The 13,077-nt window shown below is 37.1% G+C and overlaps 1 protein-coding gene across 18 annotated transcripts in view; it reads right to left on the bottom strand.

Annotated features, from left to right (window-relative positions):
- Positions 1-13,077, bottom strand: part of CPEB3 (cytoplasmic polyadenylation element binding protein 3) — a 226,383-nt gene that overhangs the window by 15,218 nt on the left and 198,088 nt on the right. For all 18 annotated transcript variants that reach the window (XM_007478808.3, XM_016422704.2, XM_016422730.2 and 15 more), the window contains one exon: positions 8,514-8,695. In XM_007478808.3, coding sequence (XP_007478870.1) covers positions 8,514-8,695 — 182 coding nt within the window. The remainder of the gene's footprint in view (positions 1-8,513; positions 8,696-13,077) is intronic.

The following is a 13,077-nucleotide window of genomic DNA, read 5'->3' as shown; positions in this document are numbered from 1 at the left end:
GGATGACGTCTGATATTACTTGGAATCCATTTGGGAGGCTAACTTTTGTGACAAATGGGCATAAGTCAACTTGATACTAAAATTTGCATTTAATTTGCAGACAGAATTATTATTTTCTTGTGAAAGAAAATCTGTCAGCACAAATAACATTTTCTAAACATAATGGAAAAACCCTTTATGTAGAGAATAATAACTCTTCTCTGTAATACAAATTATGAAAAGCTACTTTCTATTTTGGCAATACCAAAAAAAAAAAAAGAAAGCAGCTTTCATTTTTGTGGTGCTTAAAGGTTTAAAAAATAACTTCCTCACAGCAATGTCATGAGATTTAAAAAACTTGCAAGCATTATCATAATCATTTTAAACAGGAGGAAACTGAGGCTCAGTGGTAAAGTGGCTAGCTTGTCAGTTGCAGTTAGTTGAACTATTGTTGGTTTTCTGAGTGTAGGATTAGTGACCCCATCAGGAGAGCAGGGAGCATGTGAAATAGGGGTGTTAAAAAACAATCACCCCATCTAGAAATTAGCTCTTGGAAAAGAAGTGGTCAAGCTCATGAAAACCCATTTTTATGTCCTCAGAGTCTTGATAGAAGGCAGAAGCAGCTGTTAAAACAGTCTGGTTGAAAAAATACAATAATAAAACTGCCAGAACAGCACTTTTAACTTTCCGAAGTACTTTTGCATCATTTATTACATTTTTACCTTGACAGCTCTGTGACTGATGGAGGATTTATTTTTATCACTATTAGAAGAGAAAACAGAAGGTAAGCACTTTGTTCAAGGTCTTATAGCTTTTCCATAGCAGAGCTGGGATGGGAACCCAGTTGTTCTAGGACTTTCTCAATCAGGTGTCCATTCTACTTAATTCTATTTTTTTGAAGCAGTGGAAATATAGTTGCAAGAGACCAACCTGCTAAACATTAAGTGCAAAATATATATAACAGAGCCCCGCTATTATTGGTGGATGCCGTTTTTAAAAAGTGAAATCATAGATATTGTTTATATCATTTGCTATTAATTCTCTGTAACAAGGGCATCAGCTCGTGACCCCTTAAGAACATAAAAGCCCTTTCCCCTCACCTTGGCAAATATTATTGATCCATTAAACTTCTGCCACGGTAAACTAAAAATGGCTTTGTAAAGGGCTGAATTATATGAGTAGAAATTAAAAGTAAGTGTGAGAGACAATGAAAATTTTAGCTAAAGATTTATTAATTGGAAGGTCTTTTTTTCCTGTAAAGCATTAGAAACAAAATGGAAATCTAATAATACTAACAGCTAGCATTTATATAGCACTTTTGAAGTTTGCAAAACATGTTACAAAAATTGTTTCCTTTCAGCCTCGCAACAACCCTGGGGTGTAGGTGCTATTGTTAACCCCATTTTATAGAAAACTGAGGCAGTCAGAGGTTAAGTGACTTGCCCAGGGTCACACTGCAAATAAGTGTTAGACCTAATTTGAAATCAATTCTTCCTGACTATAAGTCCAATGCTTTTTCTGCTATGCCTTGCTCCATATAATTCATGTGCTTGTGAAAGACAATGTATGAACTGATGTTTTGTGAACCAAATTTTAAGTGTAATATACTTAGGGATCCCTCATTATTAAAGGATGAATTGTTTTGAAAAATGAACAACCCATTTCATTAATTTTCTCATATATGTGGGTGAATATATGTTTACATAGAGTATAATAAATATTAGATTATGTGTAACATATAATATGTATAGGTCTTAATATACCATGTCTTATGAACTTAACAGGAGCTCAAAAATTCAATCCAGATTCAAACTCAATAAGTGTTTACCAAAGGTTCTTGGGACACAGCTCTGTGCTTGCTGGTTTCTTTTTTCTATTCAATTTCCCCAGTGCCTTTTCTTTTACATCACTCACATCCCTACACACCCAACTCACTCACTCTTTCCCCCAGAAGGAGGAAAAACATTTTAGTGAAACTGACTGTAAAAATGACTTTTGACACCATGTGTGACATTTTGTACCCCTCTTTCATCTCTTGACTCAAAAGAGAGACGTAGGTTTCTTTGGTTAGTGTTTTATAAAGACGACAAAATAAAGTCCCCAAGGAGCTTAGAATCTAAATGACATACACATATTGTATCCACACATGTGTATATAGAGTATATACACAAGGGAACTACATAATAATTTGGTGGCATAGAATCCTATGCCAGTTTGAGCAGAAAAGGCAGGATTAGAGAAGGTATCCTCAGGGAAAGAAAATAGCAAAAGCTAAGGCCCAGAATCAAGAATTGGTAAGGCATATGGGCAGGGCAAGGGAGCAATCAGGCAAGCTGTTGAACAGGATTTTATTTATATTGGTGAGTGAGTAGTAGGAAGGATAACTGAGATGGTAAATTGAGTGTCTAGATGGCAAAGTGGATAGAATGCTGAACTGGTGATCAGGAAGACCTGAATTCAAACCTCACAACTGACACTTATTAGTTTGTGACTCTGGACATGTCCTTAATCCTCTCTCTTTTATTTTAAACCCTTACTATCTGTTGTAGAATCAATACTAAGTATCAGTTCCAAGGCAAAAGAGTTGTAAGTGTTCTTATATTTACATTAATACAATATTTTGTCAAATATTTACATTATCCAACATTTTAGGCAGTGAAGTGAAGTAAGACCATGTTTCTTACAAGGCATCAAGCCTTGTACTAGTGTAGACCATGATGGAATACGTAAGAATGCCATTACACCATTTTGAATACAAAATCATTAAGAAGTCAGGAATCTTTTCAAATCATGCCTTTTAGGTGAGTCTGGCAACAAAGTTGTCTGATCCAAGTCACTTAGTCCCACTGGGGTTTATCCACAGTGGGAAGGGCTAGCAACTGGGGTTTAAGTGATTAGTCCAGTGATGTACAACTAGGAAGTGTCTGAGACCACATTTGAACCCAAGCCCTCCCATGTCCTGGCTTTCTATCAAATGAGTAACCTAGCTGCTCCTCAATCCTCTCGACTTCAATTTCCTCATCTGTAAGTTGGGAATTATAATAGCTAGAACTCATAAATTTTTTGTGAAGAACAAATGAGATCACTTCTGTAAAGAGTTTTGCAAACCTTAAATCCCTTTATAAGTAAATAGTTATGGTTGTTATTCTTATCTTGAAATAAGGTGAGGTTACATTCTCATTGTCTTTCAAGATGGCTAGACCTCATGGGGAGCTTGTGACTTTTTTTGAGCATAGCCTTTTAGGAAAAACATTGTTCAGCAGAAGCATCTCCAGAAATTGACAGCTAAAGTAATGAGGAGCCTGACGACTATGGCACACAAGAATTTGTTGCTGAAGTCAGTGACCTTCTCAACCCTGAGAAGAAAATACGTGGAGAAGTCAGGGGAGCTGTCTTCGGCTAACCAAAAAGACTGACATAGAAAAGCAATATTTAGACTTTGCTTCTTGGCTCCAAGGGACAAACAAAAGGTAAAATGTTAGGAAAACTAGTAATTAGTTAACTAATTCAGTTAACTAACTTTAAATAATTCTGGTGAGAAACCAGAAGTGGATTACCTCAGAAAGCAATGAGGAATGGATGATCCCTTGGTAATGACATTTCATAGGCGATTACTACTGAGACACAAGGTGGAATGGGTTATATTTCTAATTCCAAGCTTGTGATTTTGTGAAAAATTTAGCTTGAACCTCAAAGCAATCAGAGGAGCCATCAAGGGTTTCTGATTAGAAGAGTGGCAAATGAAGGATGGCTAACTGTAAAGTACTGGGCAGTGTATAAAGAAGTATAAAGAGACTTCAGTCATTGAGGAATGAGATCAATAAATGTGTGGTTAAAAATGGTTCTGTGGATCCCTAACTTGGTCCATGGTCACACAAGAGTGAGCCATAAAGCTGGGATTCAAATCCAGATCTTTGGACTCTCAAGTTAGTACTCTCTACTACTCCATATGCATAAACAAGGTTGACTCCAGTGGGAACTGAAATAAAGAGACAGCTATGAGCCAATTCTCAAGGAAAGAATCTACAAAACTCAGTGACTGGTTGGGTTTTAAGGAGCAAAAGGAAATGAGGTGGAAACAATTCCATTATTGAGATCTTAGGAGAACAAGATCATGCTGACTGAAATGGTAAACTGGGAAGAGGAGCAACCTAGAGGAAAAGAATATGAAGGAAAAGGAGGCTTCTAATAAGTTTGAGGGGACAGAGGGACTTTTAATTCAAGCTGTGAACAACCTATATATATGCAACACGCTGCGCTAGGCACTAGGAAAATAAAGATTAAGGGAAAATGACACCAACCTCAAGAAACATATCCTATGGCCCAAATGCATAAATAGGAAAATACAAAGTTAATAAGAAGTAGAACCAAAAAATTTCTAGAAAGAGAATGCTCTAAAAATGGTGGTGGGAGAAGGGGAATCAAGAAAGGGCTCTCGTCAATTTGGAACTATGCCTAAAGGGCTATAAAAAACTATACACACCCCTTAATCCAGTAATACCACTACTAGATATCTTTGTACAGAAACATTTATAGCAGGCCTTTTTGTGGTGGCAAAGATCTGGAACTGAGGGGACGTTCATCATTGGGGAATGACTAAACAAATTGTGGTGTATGATGGTGATTGAATATTATTGTGCTATAAGAAAATAATGAGCTGGATGATTTCAGAAAGAGCTGGAAAGACCTATATGAACTGATGCAGAGTGAAATAAGCAGAACCAGAAGGAAGGAAGGAAGGAAGGAAGAGAACCTTAACACCCTGTGCTATGCTTCGAAGGAATCTAGGGAACTTGATGATGAGGTGGAAGTTAGGAAGGAGCATATTCTATCCCAGGTGGTACAAAGGTAAGGAGGTTCAAGATACGTTATTCAGGAAACAGTTGGCAAGTCAGATTGAAACATGGTGGCTATGAAGGAGAACAACATGAACTGAGACTAGAGATGTATGTAGGTGGGAAACAGACTATGGAAGGCTTTCTGCCCAAGATGAGTCTATATTTTATCATAGACTGAAAAGAGAACTTTTGAAGATTTGTGGAATGAGAGAAATACAAGGTCAAATTTGTGTTCTAGGAATATATATATATATATATATATATATATATGAGTCCAGCTGAGAGAATGGCAGTTAGGGGAACAAAAAGGAAAAGACAAATACTGGAAATAAGATAGATGGAGAGAGGATCTATAATAAGACTTGGCAAAAGATAAGGTATAGGAATTATGGAAGATAAGTCTTTGGCATACCCAGATAGAGATGTCCAGCAGGCAATGGATAATAGATAGGAGATTAAAGCCAGATAGATACATTTGGAAGTCATCACCAAAGAGATGCTAAAAATGAACCCATGCAAGCTCATGAGATCACCAGGGAAATAATGTGGATAAGAGGAGACAAGAAAAATAGGAGGGGATGATTAAGGGGGAAACTACCAGAGGAGAGAGAGGAATTGATCAAAGGCATATGTACAGTTGTTAGATGGGCGGGGGTGAAGTCAACTTCTAGTCATCAGAGAAAAAAGGAGGCAAGAAGGGATGAGATGGTATGTGGAAGGACAGAAAACTCTTAGTAACCTACTTTCTAAGTAGGAAGAAAGATTTTCTGCTGGGAGAGAGAAGGTAGAGAAAAGGACTAAGGAGAAGGGAAATGCCACTTAGAGAATGAGATAGAAAGTTAATCACAAAGGAAAAAAAGAATGCTGTCCAGAAAGGAGGGCCCAGTAAGTGTCAGATAAGATAAATTTGCAGGGAACCAAGACAGCATAGTATGATTTTCTTCAGGAATATTGACCAGCAGGTGATTAGAAACGGCAAAGATAATTGGTAGAGGTTATCCAGAGTAGAAGTTTGATAAAACATTGGGGACACAGGGGAAAGGGATGTAAGGTAATATATAGGAGTATGGTTGAAGAAGTCTGCCACAAGATCAAGAATCTGAAGGCAGGGAAGGGAGGATAGCCTGGGAGAACAGGAAAGAATGGAGGGACTACAGGTAATTGTGACAACAAAGAAAAAGATTAGGAGGGATAAAGCAAGAGGAGAGACTGAAGGACAATAGACTATAATCAGAGGAATTTCAGAATTCTGGGGTACCAAAGTGGAAGAGTTATTGGTAATACAGCAAGAATATCATCATCCCTATATGTGACTGAGGTAGAGTGAAAAGGTAGATCACAAGACATCAAAGGGGAATTATTAGACCAAAAGCCTTCAAAGTGGGGTGTGCACATGCCAGGGGGTATGCGAGATAATCCATGAGGAGGATATTGGAAGAAAATGTTTAAACCTCCATTTGTATTTATTTTTATTTGAAAACAATACATGAAATTTCACTAGTTTAATAAATGGGGACTGGTGACTGGTTCCTCCTCTGTCCAAATGCCAGGTGTCTACATGTCCCATATGGTACTATCCTGAGGAAAGAGAGTTCCAAAACGTGGAGGGGTTGGTGATGGTGTCCTAACTCATGTGTTTGTTTTTAGCTTCCTGTGACACACTGAAGTTTGCATGTGCCTAGTTAAGTGGTCTTATGGATCACATAATCTAGTTTTAACTAAACTAACTGTCAAAAAAATTGACAAATGGCTTAAAAAGATGTCTTGAAGACCATGCTAATAACAGTGAGCACAAGAGAATTAGAAAACGAGAGCTGACACTTTTGTTCCCAAGATCTAATAAAGAGGCCCATGGCTTCAACTCAGTTTAATAAGCCTTTCTTAGGTGTCTACTATGTGTCTGACACAATGCTGGATGTTGGGGATACCAGGACAATACTGAAACAATTTTTCCTTTCAAGGATTAGACAATGCAGGGCAGGCGGTGAAGGAGGAATATCTTGTACAAGTGAAAACAATAAATATATACAAAGTAATTTGATGTGCAAGGTTGGGAAAAACTGATAGAATCAGGATCATGTTGGAAGCATTACTTGAGTTGAGCAGAGGTAGAATTGGAACTCAAATCCTCTGATTCCAGAACAATGTTCTTTACACTATATTCTACTTTGAGGCTTTTATCTATTCATTTCTCCTCTCTTCATCCTGGAGCTTATACTCATCCCTTTAAAGTCCAACTCAAATATCTCCTTATCCATAAAATGCTTTGCTATGATTCCTCCTCCCTTCCCTATCTCATCCCTTTTATAATATCTTTCTCCTTGGACCTTACACACCATTTTGCTTTGCTTTTCCTACTACACTTGGGATATTCTTGTTAATGATATTGGAAGGAGATCCAGACTTCAATTTGGGAAGCCCTTGGGACATGTTTTGTTTCTGAACTCCAAAGAAGTCAGAGGTCAAAGGGGGGGAAGAGAAAGCTACTTGTCAATATGTCATAACCTACTTAACTAAAAAATCCAAGACTGCAGGGACTGAGTCATTCTATCTCTGTAGCACAATATTCTGAACATGGAAGATGCTTAATACATGCTTTAATTGAAAACAGTTTATTAAACATGATTACACATGAAACACTGTTCTCTACACTAAAATCTAATTAGTTGAGTGTCATAACTGTGAAAAAAAGTCCATCGTTCATTTTCAGAACACTAGACAGAGCTAGACATATTGCTGCATAAAGAATTTTTAAAAGCTATTTGTGTGTTGCAAAAATTCAACCTGTTTTAGCAAAAACACAAACAAAACTGGGTGGAAAAGTATGAGCCTGAGCCAGCCCTTTTTCACTTGACCCTGAAATATACTGGTGGTAGATATCAAAGTCATTCCTGGCGCAGTTAAATATTACTTTTACCTTTTTTACCTTTTACCTTTAACTCAAAAATGATTTTGAGTCTACAAATAATTTACACTTTAGCTATGAATTCTGTAGCATTTCTTGTTTTACAAAGTAAGCCAAAGCATTAAAAACTTTTAGCATGTTATGGCTGGAAGGGACCTTAGTTAATTAACCTAGTCTAATCTGTTCATTTTACTGAGGGGAAAATATGGTCTAAAAGGCATTGGCTTTCATCTCAACAACTCTTCTAAAGAAGGCACATTTTTAATAAGAAGCAGTCATAGTGGGCTATAGCCCTATAGCCTTAACAACAATTCTATAAGGTGGGGACCATTTTTCTCTCCATTTTACAGATAAGGAAACTAAGGCAATTGAGTGACTTTCCCACGGTAACACAGGTAGTAAGAATCTCAGGCCAGATTTGGACTGACCTTTTCTTATCTAAAAAATGGAGATATTATCACTTGCTCTTTCTACCTGGGGGGGGGGGCATGAGGACAAAATAATGAAAGATATAAGGTATTTTTTAAAAATAGTAACTCACAAAAATGTAACTTATTATAACACATTTATAGATGTTATACCACCAGGAGGCATCAGAGTAGGACTCTAAAGTTAACCAGTACATTACATGTGAAAGGTACTCGATTCTTCTTTCTTAGGGCAGGTTTATTTTACCTTATACATTCTCAGCACATGGTGTCTATGCATCACCATAAGTTGCTTTTCTCTCCAGTTTTGCTATGTTGTTTAATGTTATTTCTGCAACCCATCCACCCCCCAAAACTGCTTACCCGTTTGTCAATGTCGTTGTGTTGAAGCTGCACGAATCGTGCACTGATAGCAGCAATATAACTTTGCTGATTGGAGAAAGCCACTCTGCCGGCACCTTTTGGGTACTTCAGTTCTGGGTCTGTATCAATACCAGCATAGCAGACGCCCCCATAAAGACGGTCCATAATCATTGCCAATTCAACTGCAAGAAAAGAAGTATGAATGTATAACAGATATCTTCAAGGCTTATTTGGTCAGGAGGGAAAGGAATTTGGGAGTCATATGACAAAAATGAAGGAAAATTAAGGGGATGAAAAATGTTCAAGTCTTCTAGTAAATAGGAAGCAATAAAAGCACCATCATTTGGGATTTTTACTAGTGAAACAAAGAAAAAAAAAACCCAAAGTGGAAAGACTTACCAAAAGGAACTTATTAGGTGAAATATCAACTATATGGCCCAGGAGCATGCTTCCATCTCTAGTTTCTAATTGCTTAGTCTACAAAATAACACCACTTAAACACGATGTTTCAAGGTCTTTAGCCATGTCTGAAGAAGGGATGAACCATCCACTGATAAGACAGCAAGCCATTGTTACCATTCACACTGTCTATTTTACTCCCCTAAGAATGTACCATAGAAAGAGTTAAGTACTCAAAAAATTTTTTGTCTTAGAATAAAATTCTGTCCCAACTTGGAGATAGGAGATTCAGCTTCGGTGTAGAAAAAGTGAGTAGCAAATATGTGAGGTGATAATAAAATTAGGTTTACATAGGGATTGCAGATATATTAATTCTGAACTACACTGTAAATACATGGGTACGATCTGGACTATGTGTCAAAATTCTTCTAAACATAATTAGTTTGGTATAATGCTCCACTTCCTTATCTGTTCTGAAAAGCACCTGCAGAAGAGGCACTTATCAATTAGTTTAATCAAAAGGACTTGCTTTCTAAATATGTTCTTAAAGTACTCTACTTATGGGGGGAAATGGAATCAACTTACTGGTAACTTGAATTCTCTGAAGGAAAAACACCTTGGGAATGGATCCCCATGTATGGATACTATGGAGAAGCCCTCCCTCAAGATCCTAGCCTCTGACACAGACTTAAACCTAATCCTAGAGTAATGATTTTTCTCAATCACCTACATCCTGAAGAGCAAAGAAAAAAGTAAGAAAGGATGAAGAGGAGGGCCAAAGTGACTTTCCTGACAATGAAAGCACTTTATATGCAGGGTGCCATTAGTCTTATGGAGAAAAAATTTGGAAAGGATTATGCAGATCTGGAGATGGGCAATGTGATACAGGTGGGGTAAGGGCAGGGTGGATGGGGAACATTGTGATACTCCCTTGTATCTCTTAACAAAGAAGAATGGGACTTCAAGTTCAGAGAACACAATCGGGAAAAGTATCTCTAGTTCAGAGAACACAATGTTCTTGAGTTTGTACAGATGACGAGGAAAATTGTGCAGACCTGTCATGGTGGATACTCCCTCAGAAATCTAATAAGTAGCCTCTATTATTTAAAAAAACCTTCTACACCAGATTATATGAAACAGATAATCATTTATGTATCCATTTGAATAAGAAAAAATGTGAGAGATATGACAAAAGGGGAATTTTTCAAAAAACAAACAAAAAAAATGCCAGCAACTAATTAGGACCAAGATCAAATACCACAAGAGGGTGACAGGAAAATATCACACTCAACAATCTTTCTATGGTCACAAGTCCTGGACCATTGCCAGCCAGGGAACAACTGCTATCATACACCAAGAGATGATCATGGTGCCAATGTGGTGTCAGGATCCAGGAAATAATGTTAAATTTTTTAAAAAATGTAACAGCATCATCAAGAACCTTAAAAATATCCCAAATGGTATGGAAATATTGACATTTGCTGTCTATTGATTATTCATACTAATGTTAATCCAAATATGAGCTAATTCTATTCAAAAATATCAATTAGCTAAAGGTTGTTTCTAGCCCTAGAATTAGGAGATTGTACTACTCTAGTACTCTCCCCTTTGGTAGTATCTCTTACCCTTGCACTAATGGTCAAAGGTCTGATAGTGCAATTAAATATTATTCACACTTGTTAAAGAATAACTTCCTTTGGTGAAGTGGACTCCAATAAATAATTTCTGGGACTCAGAAATTAGTTAGCAGACTACTTACTGGAGGCTTGGCTTTAAAGAGTACCCAGTTATGGAGTAAGTGGAACATGAATTCAGAGATAGGCAAGTGGCTTGAGAAAGATTTATGGGTAAGAGAGTGAGGAGGAATTATATTCTGACTGGGAAAGAATCTAAAGAGACAGTTAAAGTGCCAACTTATAATTCAGAGAAAGGTATAATAATCATTAAGACGACGTTAGTTCAATTCAGAATGAAGTCACTATAACCAGAAGATCTGCATTATAAATTTCATTTCTCAAGTATGAGAGGGTTCAAAGGAAGCATTAGCCAGTGAGCTAATAATCATAGATGTCCCTATGGGACCAGAAAAAATACCTTTAGAGGGTGATAAATCTACATAAAATGCCTTGATAAATCTAGCCACTCAAAAGGGATCAATTATTTCCTTGCTGTCTCCATACTATAAAAAATAAAAGCTGAGAGCAGTGTGAAGGGAAAACCTTAACTGATGAAGCTGCATTTCAGGTATTTCATTTTTGAAAAAGGAATGTATGCCACATGGGCATTTCTTGAAATAGCATTAAAAAATAATTGTTACCAAAGTGCTTTGGGCTGTCTTTCTGGGACACCAAAAATCTTCAGGCACTTAAGCCACTGGAAGCTATTTACTTATGTGAGGGTTTGTGTCAAAACTGCTGTTTCAGTGAAAAAGTGTCTGATCTCCAAAGGAAGAAAGGAGAATAGAATGAAGCTTCCTAGTCTCTGCAGTCTAATTAGTCTAAACGCCATATTTCCCAATGAGCAAAATCTACCATTATCTTAAAAAAATTCACTTAATCCCCTAAACTGGGGTGGGAGGAGGTGTTTGTCCTTTACTCTGATTGATAACTACTTTACTGAGCATTTGTTCTATAAACACAATACCAATAAGAATATTAAATGAAGAGATAAAGCATCTTTTGCCACTTACACACTAAACAGATGTGATTAGCTTTTCCAACTAGCAGAAGACACAAATTTTTGAGACGTATTGCTGGGAAGGTTGTCAGCAGAAGATTCAGCCAGTGTTCTACTACATAGAAGACTAAAAAAATGGCCAAAGGGCTGCTATTTAATTGTATTCTAAAAGCAGGTTGAGTTCCTCCTGATTCTCTGCATAAAAAATACCTACCAGTTTGAAAGAGGCCTACCTTTGGGTTTGTTGTCTAAGGCTCACTAAGTACTGGGTCTGGGACTACCTTTGGCTCACATTTCTTAAAGAACTCCTCAGATAGTCATTCTTAAAGATGCGAAACACTCAAGTAAGTAAGCCTCCTATTTCACATTGGGAAGGAACCACCCCTGTGTCTACTATATTGGGGGGGGGGGGAATGAAGGGGCAAAAGATGGAAAAGAAAACTATTTGAAAAGACAAATCAAATTTTGTTTTTGTCCACACCTCCTGGACATTAGCCATGATATGGACATCGTAAAACAATAATCATTGTAATATCTCAGTCTAAAGTTTTTGAGAGAAGAATGCAAATTCTGAAGATATGGGAAACTGCCTACAATCTTCAGATGAAATAAAAGGGCAAATGGTCCCAAAGAAACTATACTTCCCATGCAACCTATTTGTTGAGAAGCCTCTTTAAGACCTAATTTTGAAACGATCAAGACTATAGGCCACAGTGTCAGAAGCAATCATGAGGGAGGAAATACTCTAAGCATTAGTGTAGATGTAGGGAATGTCGCCACCATTTCTACACGATTTTCCTAGACATTATCCTCAGATGGTCTATTTGGTTTCTGGGAGAACCCTTTGGACCAGATATCCTGAGTTTATAAGAAGCACATGAACAAGGATATGTATGATAAATAAAGTGTAAGTTGTCTAGCTTTATCATGCAGATCTTATCATCACCTTGATCCTGGCACAGATTATCTCATGTCAAGAGCAGCTGAACCAAATACAGAATACAGGACTTGTCTAAAGCCTAGCTGATGATGCTAACGATTCCTGCATGATATTGGGTAAACTAATCTGAACTCCAGTCATTTAAAACTGGTTTCTGGCTCTTGGGTAGGTTGTATTTCTAACTAAACAATGACAAAGGGAGGAATAGAACTCATTTGTGTGATTATAAATCTTTTCCTGGAAATTCTGAGTATTTTATTAAAATAAGTTCCAACAACAGAATGAAGGCAATGCATAGAACTACATATTCTCCAAAGCTGATATGTTCCATGAATGGAAGAGTGGGGTTGGAGAAGGCACAGAGAATGAAAGGGTTACTGAAAAAAAAATGGAGCTTTTTCACAACACATAAGGATGACTCATAATTGAACTGTCCACCTTCTGGTGGATAACAAACTAAGGATAACAGACTTAAGAATGGTTAATCTTTCACTTTCAACTAATGAGAAGACCTGACCTTATGAGAAATATATTTTAAATAGTAGTGGT

This window comes from Monodelphis domestica, chromosome 1 (genome assembly GCF_027887165.1).
Source record: "Monodelphis domestica isolate mMonDom1 chromosome 1, mMonDom1.pri, whole genome shotgun sequence".
NCBI lineage: Eukaryota > Metazoa > Chordata > Mammalia > Didelphimorphia > Didelphidae > Monodelphis > Monodelphis domestica.
This window is presented reverse-complemented; position numbering and strand designations above follow the sequence as displayed.